At 43.3% G+C, this 27,311-nt stretch overlaps 2 protein-coding genes and 1 non-coding gene across 16 annotated transcripts in view; 2 read left to right on the forward strand and 1 right to left on the reverse strand.

Moving 5' to 3' along the window:
* ANAPC10 (anaphase promoting complex subunit 10) overlaps window positions 1-8,954 on the reverse strand; it is a 69,382-nt gene extending 60,428 nt beyond the window's left edge. For 6 of the 13 annotated variants that reach the window (XR_010601799.1, XR_006174422.2, XM_005284301.5 and 3 more), the window contains exon 1: window positions 8,543-8,729. The gene's annotated coding sequence lies outside the window, so the exon portion shown is untranslated. Of the gene's footprint in view, window positions 1-8,097; window positions 8,197-8,542; window positions 8,781-8,827 lie in introns of those variants that run through there. The other 7 variants (XR_010601800.1, XM_005284298.4, XM_065597773.1 and 4 more) reach the window with 5 other exon arrangements.
* Window positions 8,880-27,311, forward strand: part of ABCE1 (ATP binding cassette subfamily E member 1) — a 33,753-nt gene continuing 15,321 nt past the window's right edge. Inside the window, exons 1-7 of one of the 2 annotated variants that reach the window (XM_065597769.1) lie at window positions 8,880-8,984; window positions 20,777-20,934; window positions 21,313-21,398; window positions 23,871-23,968; window positions 25,104-25,221; window positions 26,266-26,403; window positions 26,573-26,642. In XM_065597769.1, the coding sequence (XP_065453841.1) occupies window positions 20,832-20,934; window positions 21,313-21,398; window positions 23,871-23,968; window positions 25,104-25,221; window positions 26,266-26,403; window positions 26,573-26,642 (613 nt within the window). In that variant the 5' untranslated portion in view covers window positions 8,880-8,984; window positions 20,777-20,831. Of the gene's footprint in view, window positions 8,985-9,009; window positions 9,173-20,776; window positions 20,935-21,312; window positions 21,399-23,870; window positions 23,969-25,103; window positions 25,222-26,265; window positions 26,404-26,572; window positions 26,643-27,311 lie in introns of those variants that run through there. The other variant, XM_005284293.4, reaches the window with a different exon arrangement.
* On the forward strand, window positions 22,098-22,179 carry TRNAA-AGC (transfer RNA alanine (anticodon AGC)). The gene has a single exon. It is a non-coding gene; the product is annotated as a tRNA-Ala (tRNA).

Genomic DNA, 27,311 nt, shown 5'->3' on the forward strand with positions numbered 1-27,311 from the left:
AAGAACATAAGAATGGCCCTACTGGATCAGACCAAGGGTCCATCTAGCCCAGTATCCTGTCTTCCGACTGTGGACAGTGCCAGTTGCCCCAGAGGGAATGAACAGAACAGGTAATCATAAAGTGATCCATCCCCTGTCGTTCATTCCCAGCTTCTGGCAAACGGAGGCTAGGGACACCATTCCTGCCCATCCTGGCTAATAGCCATTGATGGACCTATCCTCCATGAATTTATCTAGTTCTTTTTTGAAACCTGCTATGGTCTTGGCCTTCACAACATCCTCTGGCAAAGAGTTCCACAGGTTGACTGTGCATTGTGTGAAGAAATACTTCCTTTTGTTCATTTTAAACCTGCTGCCTATTCATTTGGTGACCCCCTAGTTCTTGAGTTATGAGAAGCAGTAAACACCACTTCCTTATCTACTTTCTGTACACCAGTCATGATTTTATAGACCTCAATCATATCACCCCATGTTTCTTTTCCAAGTGACAAGTCCCAGTCTTATTAATCTCGCCTCATACAGAAGCCGTTCCATACCCCTAATAATTTTAGTTGCCCTTTTCTGAACCTTTTTCAATTCCAAGGTATCTGTTTTGAGATGGGGCAACCACATCTGCACACAGTATTCAAGATGTGGGAGTACCATGAATTTATATAGAGGCAACATGATATTTTCTGTCCTATTATCTATCCTTTCTTAATTATTCCCAGCATTTTGTTCACTTTTTTGACTGCCATTGCACATTGAGTGGATGTTTTCAGAGAACTATCCACAAGGACTCCAAGATCACTTTCTTGAGCGGTAACGCCATCATTTTATATGTATAGTTGGGATTATGCTTTCCAATGTGCATTACTTTGCATTTATCGACATTAAACTTAATCTGCCATTTTGTTGCCCAGTCACCCAGTTTTGAGAGATCCTTTTGTAGCTCTTCACAGTCTGCCTGGGTTTTAACGGTCTTTAGTAATTTTGTATCGTCTGCAAATTTTGCCACCTCACTGTTTACCTCTTTTTCCAGATCATTTATGAACATGTTGAATAGGACTGGTCCCAGAACAGACCCCTGGGGGACACCACTATTTACCTCTCCCTATTCTGAAAACTGACCATTTATACCTACCCTTTATTTCTTATCTTTCAACCAGTTACCAATCCATGAGAGGACCTTCCCTCTTATCCCATGGCAGCTTACTTTGCATAAGAGCGTTTGGTGAGGGACCTTGTCAAAAGCTTTCTGAAAATATAAGTTCACTATATCCACTGATATATGCAAGGCTGTGCATGAAATGGCACATATGCAGCTGCCTTGTTATCTACACATACTGAACAGGTACTTATTGGCCCCCATCACTATAGTATCTGAACTCACAATCTTTAATCTGTTTATCCTCAACATCCCAGTGAGGTAGGGAATTGCTATTAACCCTGATTTACAGATAGGTCAAAGACAGGAAGTGACTTGCCCAAGATTACACAGCAAATCTGTTGCAGAGGATGGAACTGAAGAAGCCAGGTCTCTCAAGTCTTAAGCTAATGCCCTGTGATTCCACTCACTCACTCTCTCACACACACACCCCTTTCAACTTTTATCTGTTTTAATTGCTTCCTTTTCCCTCACGTTAAATTTTACTGTAGTTCAATTCCCTCAAACGTTCCTATATTAGATACTGGAATGCAGTTTTTAATTTGCTCACCAACAGATCAAACGATTATATTACCTCTGTTTTTTAACTTTGTCATTATTTGTTTAAAATAGCTACTTTGAAAGTAATATCTAATTTTTCCCTACTGCATCAGTAACCATAACAATTTTAAGAATCATTTGCTGGAATTAATTATCTAATTATAACATAATGGAAAAAAATTGACGGAGACCTTTAAGTTGCATTAATTACCATCACTGGAATAATTTTCAATCTAATGAAGGCAAAACAAATTTTCAATTCCTCAGATCTTGTTTCCAAATTGTTTGATGTTTTGAAGATTTTAGCCAGTCCTGAAGAATTACAGGATATCTGTGGTCTGCGGCCAATAGTTTTTCCTTCTTACTAATTATAAATTGAATTTTTGATTCTTACACATCGATGGAAGAGAAGTTTTTCCTGGCTTCATGAATCTTGAATAATGTACTGTCTACAAACTAGACCAAGGTCACAGAACATTTAGTTGCTTGTGTCACGGCAAAAAATATAGTAGATGAAATTTTAAATATACTTTGGAGATTCTCACATTTATACAGAGACCAACTTTGCCACTCTCTCCCACCTAGTCACAATTAATGTAACAGTTTGGGACACAACACATCTTCGCTCCACCAAAGAAAATTATATCAGTGTACTCCAATTTACAAGAGCTATTATCATGTTAGCTTTAAACATAGTCTCTAACAAAACCTCACATTCTTAATTTTTTTAATAATAAGTTCCCTACTTGAAGGGAAAGGAAACCCCATAGTTTCCACAGGCAAATCTCCACTTGTACAGATACCTTTGTTTTTCCTTCCAGTGGTCATGTTTTCTGTTTAAAAGTGAGCTATAAACCCCTTAAACAAGCAGAAGAAATCACTTTGCAAATGTGGACTATTTCAAGGAGACGGATAAACATATTCCAGATACTCATTCATTCTAGAGACTTTCCAGCAGAATTCTAAAGTACGGTATTTAAAAATCACTTCTTTCTGAAATTTTCCCAGAGTTTGTTGTTGATGTCTGAAAATACATTACAATCTCAAAGCCACAACTTTGAAATTTCTCACAAGACTCAGACTACAGAAAACCCCAAAACAAGATAACATTGAAAACTAAAAAAGCAATTATTTGGCTATATTTTCATAAAAATTTTATGTTTATCAGCTACTGTGGCACTGACCTAGCAAAGGCATACTTTACACATTGTGAGTAGTCCCATTGACTTTGGCCTTGGCTACACTTGCAAGTTACAGTGCTGTAAAGCCGCCCGCAGCGCTGTAACTCACTCCCCGTCCACACTGGTAAGGCATACTGCAGCGCTGCATCTCCGTGGTTGCAGCGCTGCATGTACTCCACCTCCCAGAGAGGAATAGCAAGTATTGTGCTGCCGCTGCAGCGCTGCGGCGCCAGTGTGGCTGCCCAATGCACAGTGAATGGCCTCCAGAATTATTCGGCAGTATCCCACAATGCCTGTTCTAGCCACTCTGGTCATCAGTTCAAATTCTACTGCCCTGGCCTCAGGTAACTAACCCATGTGACCCACCCTTTACATTCCCCGGGAATTTTAAAAATCCCCTTCCTGTTTGCTCAGCCCGGTGTGGAGTGCTATCAGCGAATCTTTCCAGGTGACCATGCCTCCACGCGCCAAGCAAGCCCCAGCATGGAGCAATGGCGAGTTGCTGGACCTCATCAGTGTTTGGATGGAGGAAACTGTACAGTCCCAGCTGCGCTCCAGCCGTAGAAATTATGATACCTTTGGGAAGGTATCAAAGGACATGATGGAAAGGGGCCATGACCGAGACGCCCTGCAGTGCAGGATTAAAGTGAAGGAGCTGCGGAGTGCCTACCGCAAAGCTCGCGACGCAAACGACCGCTCGGGTGCTCCTCCCGCGACATGCCGATTCTCCGAAGAGCTGGATGCGATACTTGGGGTTAACCCCACCTCCACTCCAAGCACCACCATGGACACTTCAGAGCCAGTGGGGGGGAGGGAGGAGAAAGAGGAGGAGGAGGAAAACGGGAGTGATGGTGGTGGGCTGGATGGAGACACCCCGGAATCCCTGGAGCCATGCAGCCAGGAGCTCTTCTCGAGCCAGGAGGAAGGTAGCCAGTCGCAGCAGCCGGTACTTGGTGGAGGACAAACAGAAGAGCAGGTTCCTGGTAAGCGGTTTTTTTGGGGGGAAGGAATTTTTTCGGTGCGGGCTCTTTGGGAGAGGAGGGTTAGGCATGCATGTCTAGATGCGGAATAGTGCATTGATGTGGTTTATCACATCGCGGTAATCGGCCTTGGTAATCTCCTCTAATGTCTCATCCAGAACGTGTGCAATGTGGTTGCGCAGGTTTATCGGGGGAGCCACCGGGATCCTTGTCCCAGCCAGGCTAACGTGTCCACGCCACTGTGCTGCGAGGGGACCGTTGCTGCACACAGGCAAGCTGCATATGGGCCAGGGCGGAAGCTGCATTGCAGTAGAAGACCCTCCCTTTGCTTCCCAGGTCACCCTCAGCAGCGAGACATCATCCAGGATGAACTCCTGTGGAAAATGTTGGGACAGTGTTCAGTGTAGGGGCCCCCTGAAGCTGTTGGCTCTCCCCAAGGCACAGAAACCCAGAGGACAGTGCAGCCCTGAAACAATCAGTCCCCCTTACTCACCATTTTGAGGCTCCCGTGGGATGTGTGCACTCTGTTTCGGACGGGAAAATTATGCTATTGTGCAGACCCTGTGTGTTTTCTACTCCTTAAGTGCAGGGGGAATCATTACTCTGTCTGGTATAAACAATGCTGCCTCTGTTAAATGTTGCATTTTGCCTATACAGCTGCATCAACCTTGAGACCTCAGCCGTCCCTCTTATCGCCTGCTCAGAGACTGCAAAGACTCAGGAAGAGACTGTGAAAAAGCAAAGACATGCTGCAATCTATTAAAGAGAATGAGAAAGAACAGAACTGGAGGGAGAGAGAAAGCAGGACCCGCCAGGAAAACGCAGTGCACCGGCAGCAAAGCACAGATCAGCCGTAAGCATCCTGGAGCGCCAAGCAGACGCTATCCAGGAGCTCGTAGCCATTCAGAAAGAGGAGCAGTACCGCAAACGCCACCCCCCTCTACAGCCCTTGTCCCAAAACTCTTTCCGTTGTGCCCCACTGTCACCTCCAACCCACTTTCCTCAACTTCCGTGTTCTTCACGCCACCCGCTGCCTCCAACACCAGTATCTTCACCACCCAGCCCTGAAAACCATGACCCTTACCCTCTGCACTCAACCCTCATCACCATGCAGTATAGCTATCCTGAAGTGCAGCACTCACTGCATAGCACACGTGACAGGACATACGCAAATCTGTAATTGTACTGTTCCCCACTCCACCCCTTTTCAATAAACAATTTTTCTTTTCAATAAACAATTTTTTTTCTTTTCAATAAATGGATTTTTTGGCTTTGAAAACATTCTTTATTATTGCATAAAGTAAAAGATTCCTTAGCCCAGGAAATAAACAGGCACTGCAAGTCTGCTTAGCAAACACTGATTCCTAAAGATTGAAACTACTGCACTTCACTCCCGTGCAGGGCACCAAATATCACTGCTGGTTTTCAGCCTCAAATTGCTCCCTCAAGGCATCCCTAATCCTTGCAGCCCCGTGCTGGGCCCCTGTAATAGCCCTGCTCTCTGGCTGTGCAAATTCAGCCTCCAGGTGTTGAACCTCAGAGGTCCATGCCTGAGTGAAGCTTTCACTCTTCCCTTCACAATTATGATGGAGGGCACAGCACGCGGATATAACCGCGGGGATGCTGTTTTCAGCCAAGCCCAGCTTCCCATACAGAGATTGCCAGGGGGCCTTTAAACGGCCAAAGGCACACTTCAAAGTCATTCGACACCGGCTCAGCCTGTAGTTGAACCGTTCCTTGCCGCTGTCAAGGCTCCCTGTGTAGGGTTTCATGAGCCACGGCATTAACAGGTAAGCGGGATCTCCAAGGATCACAATGGGCATTTAAACTTCCCCTACCATGATCTTCCGCGCTGGGAAAAAAGTCCCGGCCTGCATCTTCCTGAACAGCCAACTGTTCCGAAAGATGCGTGCATCATGCACCTTTCCGGGCCAGCCTGTGTAAATGTCAATGAAATGCCCACGGTGAGCCACAAGTGCCTGGAGAACCATAGAGAAATACCCCTTCCGATTAATGTACTCGGATCCTAGGTGGGGTGGTGCCAGAATAGGAATGTGCGTCCCATCTATCGCCCCTCCACAGTTAGGGAGCCCCATTTGTGCAAAGCCATCCACTATTTCCTGCACGTTACCAAGAGTCACGGTTCTTCTGAGTAGCATGCAATTAATGGCCTTGCAAACCTGCATCAACACGATTCCAACGGTCGACTTTCTCACTCCAAACTGGTTTGCGACCAACAGGTAGCTGTCTGGAGTTGCCAGCTTCCAGATTGCAATAGCCACCCGCTTCTCCACTGGCAGGGCAGCTCTCAATCTCGTGTCCTTGCGCCGCAGGGTGCGGGCGAGCTCCTCACACAGTCCCATGAAAGTGGCTTTTCTCATCCGAAAGTTCTGCCGCCACTGCTCGTCATCCCAGACTTCCATGACGATGTGATCCCACCACTGGGTGCTTGTTTCCCGAGCCCAAAAGCAGCGTTCCACGGTGCTGAGCATGTCTGTGAATGCCACAAGCAATTTCGTGTCATACGCGTTACGCGGCTCGATATCGTCGTCGGACGCCTCACTCTCACTGTAACTTTGGATCTTAAGGAATAGCCAAATGTGACATGCTGGCGAGACTCGTCAGCATACGCCTCAGCAGTTCGGGCTCCATTTCCCGCAGACAGATCGCACTACACAGAAACTGTTGAAAGATGGCGCCAAAGGTGGACGGAAACAAAGGGATTTCTGGGATGCGAAGTGATGCATCACGGGGTGTTGGGACAGGACCCAGAATGCCCCGTACCTACGCCCCCTTCCCACAACCCACGGCGCCAGAATGGGAAGAGGTGCTCTGTGGGATAGCTGCCCATAATGCACCACTCCCAATAGCGCTGCAATTGCCGCAAATGTGGCCACAACAGTGCGCTGGGCAGCTGTCAGTGTGGACAGACTGCAGCGCTTTCCCTACTCAGCTGCACGAAGTCAGGTTTAACTCACAGCGCTGTACATCTGCAAGTGTAGCCAAGGCCTTTGATGTATAAGTCTTGGCAGGATTGGAGCATGAAAAGTCAGACAACTTCTATTTTCCTCCCTGCCACCCTATCTCCCCTCCAGATCTGCTACAGCCCTTTCCAGCTCCTAACCCTGTATATCTTGACATCTTAATGAAGAGAGGACTGCAGAATATAAAATTCCAAGTTGCTTAAAATATCATGCAAGAATATGCAGATAGGACCAAGAAAGCTTTACCATTTACTCAGACAAGAGGTATGGGTGAACTGCTCAGGTGCAATTATCCTAAACTTCTGAGGTATGGGTGTTCAGCACCTTAAATGAAAATGAATTAACACCCAATACAGATCTAAAGCATATTGTGAAAGATCAAAGGTTCTTCTGCAACCACCGGGATACTAAAGATTGGTTGTCTGAAAAACAATTGATGCCCAAGCTTCCCAATAACACTTGGTAAAATTCTCAAAAAAGACTCTCTACATTTTCAACTAATAAGTATGATATTTGCAGTGACAATGAGGAAAATTTTGATCAAACATATTTTACACAAGGGGTTCTGAAGAGAGATATCAAATTTACAAAAGCAATTAAAGATTTCAAAGCAGGATTATCAGATGATAGTACAATGGCAAAATTGTTGCATTCTCAGTAAAGATCTGGCTTGATCTAATTAATAAAGAACTGGAGCCACACGAGTATAAAATATAAAATAATAGCCATTCAGAGAAGCTATGGAACTTTTCCCAAAACTAAGCCAGCATGATTGACCCCAAATACAAAGGTTAGGGTCAGAAAATGAATAAGAGGCTAAAATGTGGCCATTGCAATATAAACCTGAATGACTTCAAAGGGTTGTTGAAGACCCAGATGTCCAAATCTAGGATTGCAAAAGAAATTGCCACAGTCCACTGCACTAAAATGGTGAGAAAAATATACAGGAAAATCATTGACAATAGAATGGCTGAATTCAGAATGTTGTCACTTTTTATGAGCTACATTCTGTCCAACCAGTTCAGCATCTATACAGCACATTTTTAATCACATTCTGATTGGTTTGTTTGGAGCTTCATAATAGGGTAGGTGCCTGAAAAGTAATCAAGTGGTAAGAGCACATTAGTGTGTAAAGGCAAATACAAAAGAGTTGTAGGCCTGCAAAGTGAAAACTTGATTAATGGGTTCTTGTATTTTATTTACAGATTTGCAAGTTATTCATTGTGAGTAATGTGCGTCTATTTCTGAATAATAAATATGCTTACCAAGTGATATTTTCAGATCAAATGTTTTAAGAAACCATCATAATTCTTTTGGGGTGAGGGAAAATAGCAAGGTAGGAGTAATTTCCACTTTTTTCTTCCCTGGGTTATGGAAAAATCACAATTAATCTGGCTGGAAATCTCTTCCTCTCCTCTCCCTGTATGGCTCAGACCTTAGCAAAAGGGAGGACGGGAATGCTTCCAGCTGAAATTTCTAGGGAGGCATCTTCTCTATCTAGCAAACCCCTAATACCACCAGACCATCTTTAAGTTTCTAGTGATAGCATTACAACCTTGAAATTTAACAATTTAGCTTCTAAATGGCATTAAACTGTACATAAAAGGATTTGTTCCGTACAACACCATCCCCTCCACCTCTCATTTCCTCCCTTTGTGCTATTCCACAGCAACCTGATGGCAACACAGGGGAAGCGGGCACTGCCCGTACCTGTGCAGTAGCCAGGCAGAGGCGCAGGTGCCGGCTGTGGCGGTGCCAGGTCTCAGCACCACTAGGGCCCCTGACAAACCAGGGAGCGATGAATTCACCTTCCAAACAGAGACTCTCGGGGCTCTGGGCACCAGCTACCACCGCTCCCTGCTGGGCCCCGCTGGCCACGGCGCATGGACCCCGCTCCGCGCGCGCCCGCCTGCAGGGCCCGCCCCTTGCTACAGAGCGGGAGGGGGAATATGGGAGACAGTCCGCCCGGAGGAGAAGGGGGAGGAGGACACTCACGTTACAGCCGCCCCGCCCACTCCGCAGCTCACTTTCCGCTCTGTCCCCCAGCGATTACGTCACACAACAGACGCGTCCTGAAGCGTCTCCGAAACTATCTTAGCCACTCCCTTGCTCTGAGGCGTCGCGCTCTTTTAGCGTCCACCTGTTCTCTATGGTGAGCGTCTCTTCCCCTCCCTCCTCGCGTCTCTATGGTTAGTAGCTCTAGCTCCTCTCTGGGGGTGGCGGCCATTTTGGCCGGGTGGCAGTAGGAGCACGTTGTGTGTCTGCCTGTGAGTAACGGGGCCAAGCTAGTCCCCTACCCACCTACTCGCCCTGGCCGTTTGGTTTCCTTCCCGCCCTCCGGTAAGTGGAGTCAATAGTGGGGCTGGGGGGTGCGGCACGAGCCCTGGGGAGACCCATTCCCCGGCCAGGGCCAGGCGGCGCCGGCGAGTCCTTGCACCAGCTGGTACCGGCGAGAGGCGCCGCGTCTACGACAGAGCAGGAACAACCCCCGAGCGGGGTCCGGCAGCCGCCTGGCTCTCCCCGGGGGCTCGTGTCTACGCGATACCCCCTTCGCCGGGTGCTGTTAGTAGAGCTCCTCCCTTAGCCCGGGAGGGGTGCGAGGCCCCGGCCCCCTCCTAGGGTGACCAGATGTCCCGTTTTTGGGGTCTTTTTCTTATATAAGCTCCTATTGCCCCCCACCCCCCTCCCGATTTTTCACACTTGCTGTCTGGTCACCCTCCCTCTGCTGTTTGGAGCCCCCACCCAGTTGCTGCAGTATTGGGGCCCAGATTCCCCCCACCCTTCGGTACTGAATGTGTATGGGGGCACCAAACACGCAGCTCCATTGACTTGTCAGACCATAGCTGCAACAGTGGAGATTCCCCACACACACTCCTGTTGGGTGATAGACCCCCCACCTACTCTGCCATAGGGAGAGGCCCCGATACTCCAGTTTGCATCTAGTGGTGCCTTTGGCAAGGTGAGTCAATCTCTGTGTGCTCTAGTTTCCCCATCTGTAGAATGGACACTAATAGTCACATCAGGCTGTTGTGGTGAGAGTAAGTTGATGTTTGTAAAGTTTACTTGGATGGTAAGTGGACTGCAGTGAAGTGCAAAGGATTAGTTTTACTGTTGCCTGGCTATCATAAGGGCAATATTCACATAGGAAACTAGTTTGTCTTTTTCCACATGCTGTATCATTTGTGCCAAACCTCTCTATTAGAGGAAGTTGTCCCTATATTTTACAAGTAAATTTTTAGAGCCCTAGCTAAATGTCTAGTAGGAAGCTTTCCTTGTTGGGATGGTGTTTACCTGCAGAGCTATCAATTTTTGCAGAATGTGCATTTTTATTTTATTTTAAATTCTAGAACTTGTGGTTGCGAAGATAACTTTTTGATGTGACAGATTTCAGCCATGTTAGTAGCAGCCATGTTAGTTTGTATCCGCAAAAAGAACAGGAGTACTTGTGGCGACTTAGAGACTGTTCTTTTTTTGATGTGAACTGATCTTGTGCTGTCTGGCCACAGACCTGGCTCATCATAGCTTTGCCATGCACCAGCAGCAGAATGAAATTGACAGCTATGTCAATTTCATACTGCTGCTGTTGAAATCAGCAATAAAGGTAGATTCTGCAGGAACTCCATCTTAAAAGAGAGACTATCATATTTTTTGTTTCCTGTAAAAGCCAGGAATCTCTAAAATGAGGAAAAGGGAGAGAAATCCTCTTTATGGGTGCATATACTCAAGGAGGAAAGATGTGTTAACTAACAGAAGGTAAGAACATAGCATAAAATCCAAGTAAAGAAAAGGCATTTGTAGTTTTCAGTTTTAATATTAGTGGGGAGATAGACCCCCTAGTGTTTACCTCTACATGCTAACGTGTTAATACTACAACTCCCTTTTTTCCCCGCTATAATTTTATATTGTGTCTAACACAAGGTAAGAACACACCCTTTTCCCCAGTGAAGACAAGGCCTGGCAGTAGTAAAGGGTGGGGGCTTCAAATTTATACAATACCTTATAGCCAGAGATTGTTATGAAAGATGGAGATCTGCCAAGCATGGTCCAGCACCCTAAGTAAGGAAGAGAGCAGTGAGATTCTTACCAACAATAGGGAAAGGCTTTGCTCCAGGACCTTTTAAAAGTGCTGTCTTAGGCCTCTTTAGCATATTTAGACTTCTGATGTGTAGTTGTCTGGTAAGTCTTTTGATTCTGACATTACATTCATCACTCTTTTAATTCAAATTCTTAGTCCAAAGGAGTTAAAATGTGTCTCTCTTTTCTCCCCAAATGTATCTCTTTATAGCTTTCCTGTGCTAGCAGATATCACAATATATATATTCATCTCCTTTCCCATTCTAAGGAAATATTTGAGGATGAGGCTTCTTACATTGTATATTTTGTTGGTGTATGAATGAGTCACAATTCCTATTCAACATTATTAAACATGTCCATCCATATTTCTATTTCAATGTTATTTAACAATGTGATGCTACTTTCCAGTAAACAGAAAGTTGTTAACCCTTAGCCTTGAGTTCTTTGCTTCCATATGCAGAACGTGCCTCATGAGCAGTCTGTTAAGATTAAACTTAGGGCATGTCTACACTGGCAGAGTTATCGCACCAGGAGTTACAGCGCTGCTCAGAAAGCACTGAAGGGAAACAGCTGTTCTGTGCTGATACTGTCAGCTGCCTGCGCAACAGCGTGTTCACACTTGTGGCATTTGCAGCAGTATTCGGAGCGGTGCACTCTGGGCAGCTATCCCACAAACCACCTTTTTCTTTTCTGCTCCTAAGACTTGTGGGAAAGCGAAGGGGGTTGCGGGGTATCCCAGCAATCCCTGTGCTTCCGTCTGCCTTTGGCACCGTATTTCAACAGTTTGTGTACTGTGCGCCCTGCCTCTTTGGGCTGCAGGAATGGATCCCAAACTGTTGACCAGTATGCTGCTTGCTCTGACCAACACGTCACTAGTGAGTGGAGTTATTCCTTAAACTACAAAAGCAAGAGGGAGTGTGACATAGATCTCGCCATGCGTAGTAGCTACGACATGAGATTGCTTGTGGCATTCACAGAGGTGCTGACCACAGTGGAACACTGCTTTTGGGCTCAGGAAACAAGCACTGAGTGGTGGGATCACATTGTGATGTTCGGCTGGGATGACGAGCAGTGGCTGCAGAATTTTCGGATGAGGAAAGCCACATTCATGAGACTGTGTAATGAGCTCTCCCCTCCCTGCAGCGCAAGGACACGAGAACAAGAGGCGCCCTGCCGTTGGAGAAGTGCATGGTGATTGCACTGTGGAAGCTAGCTACTCCAGACAACTACCGATTGGTCGCTAATTAGTTCGGAGTGGGAAAGTTTACCGTTGGACTTGTGTTGACAGAAGTGTGCAGGGCCATTAATCCCATCCAGCTCTGAAAGACCATGACTCTGGGCAACGTGCGTGACATTGTAGCTGGCGTACAAATGGGTTTCCCTAACTGCGGAGGGGTGATGGATGTCACACACATTCCTTTTCTGGCACCAGACTACCTAGCCACTGAGTACATTAATCGCAAGGGATATTTCTCAATGGTTCTCCAGGCACTTGTGGATAACTGTGGGCGATTCACAGACATTAACCCAGGCTGATCCAGGAAGGTGCATGACGCACGCATCTTTCGGAACACTGGCCTCTTCAGGAAGCTGCAAGCAGGGACTCTCTTTCCGGACTAGAAGATCACTGTAGAGGTTCTCAAAATGGGGGGCGGGACCCCTCAGGGGGTCACGAGGTTATTACATGGGGGGTCGGGAGCTGTCAGCTTCCACCACAAACCCCGCTTTGCCTCCAGCATTTATAATGGTGTTAAATATATAAAAAAGTGTTTTTAATTTATTAAGGGGGTCGCACTCAGAGGCTTGCTATGTGAAAGAGGTCACCAGTACAAAAATTTGAGAACCACTGCCGAAGGGGAAGTCGAAATGCCCATTGTGATCCTGGGAGACCCCGCCTACCCCTTAATGCTGTGGCTTATGAAGCCATACACTGGGCAACTTGACAGCAGCAAGGAGCGGTTCAACAACAGGCTGACCAAGTGCAGAATGACTGAGTGTGCTTTTGGCCATTTAAAAGCCTGCTGGTGTTGCCCTCTGTGGAAAGCTGGACCTGGCTGATGACAATATTCCTATGCTTTTATAGCAGCGTGCTGTATGCCCTATAATATTTGTGAAGGGAAGGGTGAAAGCTTCACTCAGGGATGGATCGCAGAGGCTCAGCGCCTGCAGGCTGAGTTTGAACAGCCAGAGACCAGGGCTATTAGAGGGACATAGTGCGGGGTCATAAGGATCAGGGATGCCTTGAGGCAGCAATCTGAAGCTGAAAGCCACTAATATTTGTTGCTATGCTCGGGAGTGCAGTGCTTGTAATGCCAGGAGATGATTGGTGCACGTGATGCAATATGTGGGTTTAACATAATTGTATGTTGCTTTGCAGTGCTCTTTTTGCTTTCAATTAATAGAATAAAGATTGCTTTCAAACCAACTCAATTCTTGTATTAAAAGACAACTGGAGGAAGGAGTCAAACAAAAAATCAGCAGCAGTGAGGGGGATGGGGGAAGATCCGAGGAGGAGGAGGGGTCCCGGGATAGCGTACAATGCAGTGGGTACTGTACTTCAGCAGGACCAAACTGCAGAGGGATGGGTGTTGAGTGCAGTGATTAGTGGGAGACTGCAGTGCTGGACTGTGAGGGGGGAACAGTGGAATGCCATGCATACAGACTGGAGCCAGGAGGTTGATAAGTGTCTTGGTGGTGTCTGGGGGGCGCATGGGAAAGAGTTTTGCGACAGCGGCTGCAGGGGAGGATGGGCACGGAGCTGCTCAGTTTGAAGAGCTAGTATTGCCTGCAGGGTGTCCCCTTTGCATTCCATAACCTTTAAGAGCCGCTCCGTGGCTTCATTCTGGCGTGCTGTGTTCTCCTTTCGGTCGCTCTTCTTGCTGTCCCGCCACTCCTTCAATTCCTGTTTCTTGGCAGTGGAGTGCATCATAACGTCACGCAGAAAGTCCTTCTTAGTTCTTCTTGGCCACTTTCTAATTCTGCGCAGCCATTCAGCCGGCAATAATAAAGAGGGAGGCTGGGCTCCCAAGGTTCTCTGTGAAGTTTAAACGCAACATTTTACGGAAGCAGTATTGTTTGTAACACAGGGAACACTGATTCACTGATTTAAAACTCAGCCAGTACTCGCATACCTGTCACTAACTGGCTCACCCCAGGCAAGCAACAAGAGCCACAAGACCCCCAAAATAGTGAGTAGCCGCAGGGGCAAGATAAATTGCTCTTCCTGGACCCTGCTGTACACTGGGCATGTGGCTCTTGGGGAGAGCCAGCACTGTAGGGTTGGGGTGGGGGGCTGATAATCATTCCTGTCCCACACTTTCCACAGGATGCGATCATTATGGAAGATATCTTGCTGCTGAGGGTGAGCAGGGAATCAAGGGAAGGTCTTCTCCAAGAATTCGGTTTCTGCCCTGGCTCCTATGCGGCTCGCCTGTGTGCAGCAATGGTTCTTCACCCATCCATCCCCCCTCCCCCTCCAATGGCACAGTGGTGCAGGAAATTTACCGTTAATGGGGCAAGAAACAAAGCAGTTCTGCTGAAGAATCTGTGGCAGTGGATTGCCCAGTCCATGAGAGTTTTGTGGAGATCTCTGGGAGATTCCCATAAAGTGAGGGAGTCAATCAACAGCCTGTTCCGCCGCTCAGACTAGGCATGCGGTGGGAGACAAGTCTGCTTTCTGCAACCCTCTTGCCCCCAACAACTTTCTTCAGTGATTCCCAAAATCAGATCTACGTACCAGGGGCCTCCTCTCCTGTTTGCACTTTGCCAATCTCCGACAGCTATGACTGGCTAGCCTCCTCCAGGCTAGAAAAGAGCTCCTGGCTGCATGCATCTCTGATCTCAGAGTCATTCTCTGTCTCTGGGAATCCCTCTCCATCCACATCCTCGTCCAAGATTTCCTTCTCCTGGCTCTGTCCACTTTCGACTGGCACGTGAGCCACCAAAGTATCCACAGTGGTCTTCGCAGTGGAGGTGAGGTCGCTGCCGAGTACCATGTCCAGCTCTTTGTAGAACCGGCAGCTTGTGGGCGCAGCACCGGAGTGGCAGTTTGCCTCCCACGCTTTGTGGTAGGCGTTCCGCAGCTCTTTCACTTTGACCCTGCACTGCAATGTGTCACGGTCATGGCCCCTTTCTGTCATGCATCGTGAAATCTGTCCATAGGTATAATTCCTATGTCTGGAGCGCAGCTGGGACTGGACAGCCTCCTCTCCCCAAATGCTGATGAGGTCCAACAGCTCAGCATTTATGGGGTGTGGATGACAGTTGGTCACCTGAGGGCAGGGTAGTAGAGTTTAAACCAATGACCAGAGAGATGAGAACAGGCATTGTGGGACACCTCCCGGCGGCTAATCACAGCGCTGTAATCGTCCACAATGTCTACACTGGCACCGCAACGCTCTAGCCCCAGCGCAGAAAGCTGTACGCCTCTCGTTGGGGTGTGTTTTTTTTAAGTGTTACAACTGCGCAGTTTCTGTACAGTGTGTACACATCAGGAGTCACAGCGCAGAAGGCTGCTTTACTGCGCAGAAACTTGCCAGTGTAGACAGGGCCTAAGAAACAAAACTGTGTTTAGACAAGCCCAAAGTTCTTTGTATTGCTTTAACTATAATAATGGTTTAGAAACTGTCATAACTATAAAGGGAAGGGTAATAGCTGTCCTGTGTACAGTACTATAAATCCCTCCTGGCCAGAGACTCCAAAATCCTTTTCCCTGTAAAGGGTTAAGAAGCTCAGGTAACCTGGCTGGCATCTGACCTAAAGGACCAATAAGGGGACAAGATACTTTCAAATCTTGGGGGGGGGGAAGGCTTTTGTTTGTGTTCTTTGTTTTGGGACGGTGTTCGTTCTCCGGGAATGAGAGGGACCAGACATCAATCCAGGTTCTCCACATCTTTCTAAACAAGCCTCTCCTATTTCAAACTTGTAAGTAAATAGCCAGGCAAGGCGGGTTAGTTTTCCTTTGTTTTTCTCAACTTGTGAATGTACCTTTTACTAGAGTGTTTATCTTTGTTTGCTGTACTTTGAACCTGAGACTAGAGGGGAGTCCTCTGAGCTCTTTAAGTTTGATTACCCTGTAAGGTTAGTTTCCATACTGATTTTACAGAGATGATTTTTACCTTTTTCTTTAATTAAAAACCTTCTTTTTAAGAACCTGATTGATTTTTCCTTGTTTTAGGATCCAAGGGGTTTTGGATTTGTTTTCACCAGGGATTTGGTGAGGGTTTTTCAAGGCTTCCCAGGGAGGGAATCCATTGATGGTGGCAGCCGAACCAGAGCTAAGCTGGTAGTTAAGCTTAGAAGTTTTTCACGCAGGCCCCTACATTTGTACCCTAAAGTTCAAAGTGGGGATCTCAGTCCTGACAGAAACCAATATAGTTAAAGCAGTACAAAAACTGTGCATAGACCAGCCCTTAATATACGTTCTTTTTTTACACTTTTGGTCTTTTAGTACATACAGATACTTCTGGCTTTTGTAAATATAATGTTCGTTCACATATTGACAACTGGTTCTATAATGTATTTTACTATTATTTTATAAATTATTTTTGTCAGGTATTCTAATTTTAAAATTGTCTTGATGGTCTTACCAATATATGTGGGGTTATCCGGTTTGGTTCATTAGTTTTATTATTGAAACGTTTCTTGAAAATTATTCGTTTTCTAAAAGTAAATACTACTTCTCAGTCTTTTTACTAGTTAGTGCTTTTAAAATATGATTTGTTGAACACTTCATCTGCTTTTTGCAAAGTAAATGTTTTTAATACGTAGTGAGTTCTGAATACAGATGTTTACTTTTTAATATAATAGTATTGTCCTGTCTTCATTCAATTTTCTGTCTTAACTAACAGTTGCATATTCCTCTACATATTTATAGTAAATTGCACTTTACGTAGTAATTCAGCATGCTGTTGCACCTTTTTCCTCTTTGCAGTTGATTGTATTAAGTCTTTTATGGTAATTTGCTCATATCTAGATCCAGCACATGTAAAAATTATGGATGATCCAAATTCTAGTAAACTAAGGGTTTTTTGTTTGTTTTTGCTTTTTAAGAATTACAGTATAATTTAGTTAATTGGGTTTTTTTTTTCCATAAATTCTTGCGGGATAAAGTGTTTTGCTTATATTTTGAGAAGAAAATGTTTTTTTTTTTGTTTGTTTCGTCAAAGATTCAAGAAGGAGTTGGAGCTAAGAGCCTTATGAGAGTTGCTCAAATATGCCTAGATATGCACTTTGTTACTGCTAGCATGTTGTGTGCTTTACAATTTTTAGACACACACTTTAGAAATCATGTTAGACAATTTTGACTTGAAATGAATATGGTTTGCCAAGATCTTAAATGCTTTGTCAGCCATAGTCATTTTCTCTTTAGCAGTGTAGTTTGATTCACCTCTCATCATCGTAATCTTCTGGTAAACTTTCTTGAGGTTGCCTTTCAAATGGAATTTGCTAATCCAAATAATTTAATTATTCTGTGGTTAGTAAAACTTGAATTGGTAGAGTACTTTTCTGTTTTCTGAGCCACCTAAACAAATTGAAAGAAGCAATATTGACTATAAACTAGATGCTTCTAAATGCTGGTTGTTTCCACAGTATTTATTAATTATACTTAATATTTTCATGTAACAAATTATGCTGTTGAGTAGGCTTGAGAGCTCCAAAATTTCAGCCTTGAGCCCAAACTACCTTTCTCAAGATGTATAGGACTTTCCAGTTAAATCCAACCAAAATAAGTGTATTTAGTAACTGTACATAAAAATTCTTGGCTCAGTTTGTTGTATGAAGATGTTACTTAGGGTGTCCTGAGCTGTGACTCACAAGTAAAAGTTGAATGCATCTCTGCTCAGTCCTCATGGCTGATGTCATTATGGCTGGGAGGAGTTGAGGGATGCTACTGTGAGTCAACAAAGGGAGCACACAATGTCGTTGTTTTTTCTCTACTGGGATTGATTGATTAAGTCTATAGGGGGCCTGAATAAACACTGGCATATCCATTATGATGCACAGTGGAAACACTTCTCTCTGGGGTCCCTACAGAGAGTATGTGAATTGGTAAATAAGTTTGTTTGGTAGTGTTATAGTAAAGATCAAATTTGATGTTGACACTTAACCTTCTCCCAAAAATCATTTACTGGGGGAAAAAATGGAGAGGAAGAAAGTATAAAGTTAATCAAATCTTTAGATTTTTTTCTTTATTTGTACCATAACATTATAAAACAAGCTTATTTACCAATTCAATGCAAAGGCATGGGTAACGCCAGTGAACTCTGCAGACTTGTCAATAAAGTAGTGCCTACTTTACTAAGGGACTAATTCAGAACTCATCAAGGGGAATCTTACTTATTTCAATGGGTTTTGAATCGGGTCCTGCAATGAGTACCAAGCCAACGAACTCCTGCAGCAACACAGTTCTCATTGCAAAATAGTATACACTAGTAAGTAAAAATGCCAGCTAGTGATTTGTGAGTTTTGTATTGCATATCTGGTGGGAAAAGCCCTTTAGCTACTAAGCATCAAATTTAAAAAAAAAAAAAAAATGGCAGTCATTGATCCCACTGTTTACGAAGGACTTTATTGGGGGAAAGGTAATATTAAGGATATATTCATGAATCCAGAACACACTTTCAGAAAAACCTTTTCGCATGTCGTAGGAGGAAATTCATCTTAAAAAATGGCAAGGTCTGGAAACTCCACACACACATTAATTTTGTCTCCAGTGAGGACTAATACTTTTTAGTATATTTTAGATGATTTAATGATTCATTTTTTTTAGTTATTCATTATAAAAAGGCCAGAGGGTCCTTGACTGAGACTTCAAATCTACAGGTGTGAGATAATGAGAGTTTCTACACAGCTGAGTGTTTAAGCTCCATAGATACTAAGCTTCTGAGGAGTCTCTCTTATGTTCTCTAGGCCAGGCATTCATTATTGTGTATTGGGCTCCCCAGGCTGGACACTTTCTACCCTTGTCCTGTAACTGAACTCATGTGGGGGTGGACCCAACCGCTAATATCAGTGGGCTCTACGCTGTCACAGGCGGTTTGCCTGGATAGATCCAATTGCCGGCTTGGGGCCTTAGTCTATACATCCACTGATTATTTTTAAATTATTTTAACACTTGTATTGTATTTTAACAACTTATTCAAGAAAATTATTTTAAAATTATATTAGGAAGAGAAATAAATAAAACTTCAGAATTGTCTTTTTTTTTTTTTTAAGTAGAAAATTCCCTCATAGACTTCTCTTATATAGGTAGCTGCTGTAAATACCTATTAAATGTGATTTTTTTTTTTTTTAAATGCTATGGTTAAATACATTTGGAAATTGAGAAATAGTATATTTAAAAAAAAATGAAATATCAGGAAGTCTAAAAATACTCAGGTTTCAGAGTGGTAGCTGTGTTAGTCTATATCAGCGAAAAGAACGAGGAGTACTTGTGACACCTTAGACTAACAAATTTATTTGGGCATAAGCTTTCGTGGGCTAAGACCCACTTCATCAGATGCATGCAGTGGAAAATACAGTAGGAAAATATATATATACATACACAGAGAACATGGAAAATATGGGGGTTGCCATACCAACTCTAACTAGACTAATCAATTAAGGTGGGCTATTATCAGCAGGAGTTAAAAAAACTTTTGTAGTGATAATCAGAATGGCCCATTTCAAACAGTTGACAAGAAGGTGTGAGTAACAGTAGGGGAAAAATTAGCATGCGGAAATGGTCTTTAGTTTGTGTAATGACCTATCCACTCCTAGTCTTTATTCAAGCCTAATTTAATGGTGTCCAGTTTGCAAATTAATTCCAGTTCTGCAGTTTCTCGTTAGAATTTGTTTTTGAAATTTTTTTGTTGAAGATTGCAATTTTTTAGGTTTGTAATTGAGTGTCCAAGGAGGTTGAAGTGTTCTCCAACTGGTTTTTGAATGTTATAATTCTTGACGTCTGATTTGTGTGTGTGTCTATAATAGACACACACAATTTCATATTTTCATAGCAATGGTCACAACTGTTTATGGTTTTTACTTTAATAGCAAGGATGCAGCTCTAACAGGTTCACCTCATAGCAGATGGCATAAATCTGTGAATGAATCACCATGTAGAACTGAAATTTAATCTGTCAGCAATAAATATGTCCACCCTCTGCCTTAATACTTTCTAATATGACGTAATTTTCTTGTAAGTAGAGTTGCATTAAAAGAGTATGCATTGACTTATGAGGAGAGGCTGGGGGAACTGGGCTTATTTAGTCTGCAGAAGGGAAGAGTGAGGAGGGATTTGATAGCCACCTTCAACTATCTGAAGGTGGGTTCCGAAGAGGTGTAGCTAGGCTGTTCTCAGTGGTGGCAGATGACAGAACAAGGAGCAATGGTCTCAAGTTGCAGTGGAGGAGGTCTAGGTTGGATATTAGGAAAATCTATTTCACTAGGAGGGTGGTGAAGGACTGGAATGAGTTTTATCTAGGGAAGTGGTGGAATCTCCATCCTTAGAGGTTTTTAAGGCCCAGCTTGACAAAGCCCTGGCTGGGATGATTTAGTTGGGGTTGGTCCTGCTTTGAGCAGGGAGTTGGACTAGATGACTTCCTGAGGTCTCTTCCAACACTAATCTTCTGTGATTTGCAGTTGTCATGTTGGCTTCATTTTATAGTTGGAAAATAGTAATGAAATTGAAAGTTTGTACTAAAGTCATTCTGCAATTACCATATTAAAACTGCCAACATTTAATTGTCTTTCTGAATTTGTTCAATGGACTGTAAGAACAATACACATTTTATTTGGGTACATGAACTTCTATTAGTAATTTCAACTAGATATAGCTTTGCCGTGTTATTGGTGATGATTATGATCCAGTTCTTTTTGTTTGTTTTTTAGACCCTGAAGTCTTGGAATCTCTAACTGGTGTACATATAAACCTAAATTGCACAATATGGCCGACAAGTTAACAAGAATTGCTATTGTCAACCATGACAAATGTAAGCCAAAGAAATGCCGTCAGGAGTGCAAAAAGAGCTGTCCGGTGGTTCGAATGGGTGAGAAATGCAGTGAAACATATTTAAATAATGCAAGAGACTTTAAATAATGTGCCTAGTTGTTTGCTGTCCGCCTTAGTAGAATTTACTAGTAGAAACTCAGTGAGAGCTTTCTGGATCATACTATGAATACATTTGTGTAATATATAAGGAGCTTGGGTGAGGTCAAATATGATTAAAAACTGTCTGCAAATTGTGCACAGCAATAATGCTAAGAAATATTAACTACTCAGTTTCAAGGCTTCTTTTGAATCCTTTTTTGCTGGAGAAATTTAAGGCAACTACAGGATTTCTATGTGGCGTTTACAGATCATGCTGATGATAAAACCTGATTCATCAGCATTGTGTCTTGTGTTAACATGCATTCTTTTTCACCAGGAAAACTATGCATAGAAGTCACACCACAGAGCAAAATAGCATGGATTTCTGAAACACTCTGTATTGGTTGCGGTATTTGCATTAAGGTAAAAGATATTTTTATATATATAAACTTTTAAAAAATACAATTTCAATTTCTTTCAAAGTATATACTTCTCATAAGAAACAGTGTATCTTCAGAATTGGATAGAAAATCTGTAATATAACTTCAAATAGTTTCTCCTATGCACCTTTTTATATTTAGGCTTGACAGAATTTTATTTTTTTATTTAGTTTTGACAGCTATTGATTTATTTAAGTATTTTTATTTGAATTTTGACAATTGTGGGAAATTATGGAAGGGTTGGACAATAAGGGGTGGGGTCAGACAATTATGACAGTAGACATTGAGATTCAAAAAGTTGTTTTATAACCTTTAAAACAGAAATTGCCACCATCATGTCAAAATGTACCTAGTAATCTTATATCAAATTAAGTTCTCAAGCAGCATTTTTCTTACTTTGTCTATTTATATATTTTGATTATTATCAATGGAAATATTTTTTCATTGGTTTGTATGTGTGCAGTGAAATTGATGTTTACAGACATTTACCAGTAAAAGTCTAATCCTTCCAATTTTATTTGTGTTAGAGTCATTATTTAAATTGCCATATTTAGCTTTGAAAAAGTGAGCATAGGATTCATCTTGAAAATGTTGTGTCTGTTTCTCTGTTAAGCACAGAAAGTGATGTAATTTGACCCATCAATGTTATCTATAGGAGAGCTTAGTCTAGCAACAACTAGTTGTGGTTGTGGCCGAGTGGTTAAGGTGATGGACTAGCAATCCATTAGGGTTTACCTGCGCAGGTTTGAATCCTGCCAATTACGCAAGTGTTAGAGTGATCTCGTTGTTGCAGTTTTAGGGGAGAGGGATAGCTCAGTGGTTTGAGCAGTGGCCTGCTAAACCTAGGGTTGTGAGTTCAGTCTTTGAGGGGGCCACTTAGGGATGTGGGGCAAAATCAGTACTTGATTCTGCTAGTGAAGGCAGGGGGCTGGACTCGATGACCTTTCAGGGTCCCTTCCAGCTCTGAGATAGGTATAGAATATTGATCGCTTCTCTCTGTAGTTTCTGTGGTCAAAAATCTAAATCCGTTAGCATTTGGAGGGATTTTTTTTTTAACGTATTAGCAACTTAATACATTTTAAGAATACAGTAACTCCTCACTTAAAGTCGTCCTGGCTAATGTTGTTTTGTTGTTACATTGCTGATCAATTAGGGAACATGCTCATTTAAAGTTGTGCAATGCTCCCTTCTAATGTCGTTTGGCAGCTGCCTGCTTTGTCCACTGCTTGCAGGAAGAGCAGCCCCTTACAGCTAGCTGATGGGGGCTTGGAACCAGGGTGGATAGGCAGCTCCCCTAATTTCCCTGTGCAGCAGCTGCCCAGCAGGTTAGCAATTGCAGCTGTCCCTCCCCCCACTGCCCTGTGCTGCTCCTTCCCTCTGCCTTGGAGCTGCTCCCCGAGACTCCCGCTTGCTGTGCCGGGGGGGGGAGGGGAGGAAGAAGGGAGCTAATGTCAGGGTGTCCCCCTCCCCCTGCTCCTGCACCCCACTTCCCCCTGCTCTACGGAAGATGGGGTGACACACGACAGGGCTCAAGACAGAGGGGGTTTGCTGGCGGCAGCAGCAGCAGCTGCGGTCTCAGCAAGCTGATCTAATTAACAAGGCAGTGTACTTAAAGGGGAAATGCGCATCTCTCTTTCTCTCACACACTGTGTCTCTCTGTCTGCGATGCTCTCTCCCCTCCCTCCATTCCTGCTGCCTTGTAGACTGTGAGAGTTAACCCTTGAGGGCTCAGTCAATTGCTAGTTCATCATTTAACAGTAAGGTATTCCCTGGAAAATATCCCACCCTCTGACTCTTTCACCTCAACCAAGCTTCACAATCATCATCACTGTGTACCAGTATTAAATTGTTTGTTTAAAACTTATAGTATGTGTGTGTGTGTGTGTGTGTGTGTGTGTGTGTGTGTGTGTGATTTTATATTTTTTAGATATATAAAATCACATACACACCTCTACCCGGATATACGCTGTCCTCAGGAGCCAAAAAATCTTACCGCGTTATAGGTGACACCACGTTAAATCGAACTTGCTTTGATCCACCGGCGCGCACAGCCCTGTCTCCTGCCCCTCTCCCACCCCCCCGGAGCGCTGTTTTATCGCGTTGTATCCGAATTCATGTTATATCGGGTTGCGTTCTATCGGGGTAGAAGTGTATATAATATAGTCTTTTGTCAGGTGGAAAAAAAATTCCCTGGAACCTACCCCCCTCATTTACATTAATTCTTATGGGGAAATTGGATTCACTTAACATCATTTTGCTTAAAGTCGCATTTTTCAGGAACATAACTACAACATTAATTGAGGAGTTACTTTATGTGTAAATATTTAGTACTGACCTACTTAAAGGTAAGAAGTGTGGCACTCATGATTGTAAACAACATGCTCGGGGTGACTTGTTCTGCATTGAATTGTTAGTGTGCATTCGTAAGTAGTAAATTTGTTTGTTTAAATTATAGAAATGTCCTTTTGGAGCCTTGTCAATTGTTAACTTACCTAGCAACCTGGAGAAAGAAACAACACACAGATATTGTGCCAATGCCTTCAAACTTCACAGGTATCTTTTATTTTTCCTCAAGCCAACTTTATTTTACCCTATCCAATTTTAAATTAATGTAAAATGTATATAATATTCTGGACTCCTAATTTCCAATGTTATTGGAGATGTGACACAGGATGAATCTAGCTGGGTTTTTTATGTGCATAGTCTTTTTGTTTCAGAGTAGCAGCCGTGTTAGTCTGTATCTGCAAAAAGACTAGGAGTACTTGTGGCACCTTCAAGACTAACCAATTTATTAGAGCATAAGCTTTCGTGGACTACAGCCCACTTCTTTGGATGCATATCCGAAGAAGTGGGCTGTAGTCCACGAAAGCTTATGCTCTAATAAATTGGTTAGTCTCGAAGGTGCCACAAGTACTCCTAGTCTTTTTGTTGTCAAATATTCATCTCAGATAATTTTTTTGGCTTAGTTTAACAATCTCCTTGAACTTCTGTTATAATAAACTGAATCAAACCTGTAATTTTAAAATTCTTGAGACAAATGACTACTGGCTTGTCATCTCAAAGGGCAGGATGAACGACAAAAACATAATAAATAAAACAGGTCTGGTGCTCATAAAGCAGCCTTTCTAGAATTGGAGCATTTTATTTGTTTATGCAGTTCTATGGTATTCCTCGCTTTAGTGTGTCGTCAGCTTCTTGCAGACCTCAATTTATCTTCACAGCAACTGAATTTTATAGATAGTGAAATGTATGTAGAATGTTGGGTTACTAGCTCAAAGTCACACAAGAAGTCTGTGGCAGACCCTAGATCCGAGTTCTATGTCCTGTGCCTTTACCTCAAGAACTTTCTCTCCCAAAATGTTTTCTTACTCTCTCTGTTAACAAGCATTATAAAGAAGTTGGAGTACAAGTGTGTCACTTCAAAGTGATTCTCTTTGAAAGAAAATGGAGATAGATAAACTTGGAATTAGTAGTGTCTGGTTATGGTCTAACAATAGTTTTAAATGTTTTTCCCTTCATTTTTGCTTTTTTATATAATTTCAGGTAATATTGAGGTAGAGACACTGAAATGGGTTGAATCACTCAGCAAGTGTGGTTTAAAAAAAAAAAAAAAAAAAGTGCCCTAATGTATTGCATTTAATTGTGGTGGGAATTTTGGATTACACTGAATATGTGACTTTATATACAGGTTGCCTATTCCTCGTCCAGGTGAAGTACTGGGGTTGGTTGGAACCAATGGTATTGGAAAATCAACTGCCTTGAAAATTCTAGCTGGAAAGCAGAAGCCAAACCTTGGAAAATATGATGTATGTATAAAATAGAGCTTGGGAAATAGGTGATTATGGTTTGATGATGATGATGATGATGATGATGATGATGATGTGCTCAGTCTGTCCTTGTAACTTTTTCCTGCAACTGTCACATTGATATCAGTGCTTCATGTGGCTCGAACTTTGGGGAAGTGTTGGTGAGCTAGATACTGGTGTAGGTGCAGTAAAGTGGTGCTAATGGTCTCTGCGCTGTTCTGCTAATCCACTTTAACTATGATTTGTTTGCCTTTTCCAGCTCTGGTTCTCCTGGAGAATGCTTAGCATTATTCCCAAAATAAAACCAATCTCTTGACCTCCATCTCCACTCCAGTGTACCATGAGGGCCCAGTCAGACTTCCCAAGATAACCAGGAGTTGTAGTTCCCTTTTAACAAGTTTTTTGCCCACATTAAATTTGCTGTGTGTCATGTTCTCTTACTTTCATCTCTTGGGAATGTCTGCTGGGAAGTAGGAGATACATTTTTCTTGAATCTTTTTCTGTAAAGTGAAACTTTATCAGGCTAACCTTTGTCATTTAGCCCAGGCAACCATAAGACTAATGTATACGTTTCAGATTTTGAAATAATTGAGTAATAGAGTGACCCATATTCATCGTTCCATATGAAGTGGTTTGACTTCTGACACTGGCTTATTAAAACAAATTCATAGTACACTACTTTTGTTTCTTGAAGATACTGCGTGTTTCTGCTGCCAAGACCTATGTAGGGTGCTTTCTCTTGCAAGAGTAAGTGACATCACACACCTGAAAGAGTGCAAGGACCTGCACTCCTTATACAGCTTAAGGTGTTTCATGTCATTAACTATTTTAAGTGGAAGCATAGAAAGTAAGTGAAGTAGTGACTGACCTTTTTTTGGGGCTGTTCTGTTTTTATTGCATGTATCTTTGATGTCTACTCACATATTGTGTTTTGGAATCTTTAAAATTAAAACATTTCAGTTTATGTTTAGATCTACAAATAGCTTAAATTAATTTGCATATTTAAAATGCTCATATAAGTCCTAATACCTAATTTCTCTGTAGGATCCACCTGATTGGCAAGAAATCTTGACTTACTTTCGAGGATCTGAGTTGCAAAACTACTTCACCAAGATCCTGGAAGATGACCTCAAGGCTATCATCAAACCTCAGTATGTGGACCAGATCCCTAAAGCTGCAAAAGTAAGAAATTTTACCAGTTAGAAAAAACATGAGATTTCTCTCCATTAACCCATGAAAAGCATAGCATTTTTACATAGTTTTTTGACTTTAAAGGCTCATTTTGGGTTATTTGCAATATGTGAATGCTTAAATATTAGAAAAGGTTTGATTCTTACTTTTATCATGGCAGGGGACAGTGGGGTCTATTTTGGACAGAAAGGATGAAACTGACACACAGACTATTGTATGTAAGCAGCTTGGTAAGCAATGTTCCCTCCTATTTATTTATTTATTTGTTTATTTAGTTATCTTTTTAACTGACCAGGCTACAGACTCCATTGAGCGCTGCATTTTTGTCCTTGTTTTATACCATGGAAATGTGGGCAAGATTTCACGTTTTTTAAGTGAGGAGTGTTTACAGGAAGGATTGTGTGTGCATATGGGGGCTGCCCTATGGGGGCTCCTGCCCAGTATCACACATTAATCCCCTCCCCGCCATTCATGGGGTTTCAAAGGGAAGCTATTAACTCTGCAGCAGCAGCCTTAGGAGCCCAGCCAGGAGTCTGTACAGGGCTGTGTGTGTCAGGTTGCACCTCCTCCAGGCTGGGGGTTTCAGGACCCCACCCTGCCAGGTGCTCCCAAGAAGGGGCCTAGGTCCATACTTCCCTCCACCGCCACCTCTTGGCAGCAGCAACCACCTTGTCCATAGAAACCAACCCCTGGGGGCGTAGGGGTGCTTTGGCCCAGTCAGGCTGCAGCTCTGGAGCCTCCGCTGACCTGGGCTGGTGCCCCTGAACCCAGCTGGGCACCTCACCTGATCTCGTGCGCAAGATGTATCACAGCCAACCAGGCCTGAGCATGTTCCTAAGATGGTGAGATGGTTCCACTTCCCCTGCAGGGTGGAGGTGAGATCATATACACTTTGGGGG

Source organism: Chrysemys picta, chromosome 5 (assembly GCF_011386835.1).
Source record: "Chrysemys picta bellii isolate R12L10 chromosome 5, ASM1138683v2, whole genome shotgun sequence".
NCBI classification, from domain to species: domain Eukaryota; kingdom Metazoa; phylum Chordata; order Testudines; family Emydidae; genus Chrysemys; species Chrysemys picta.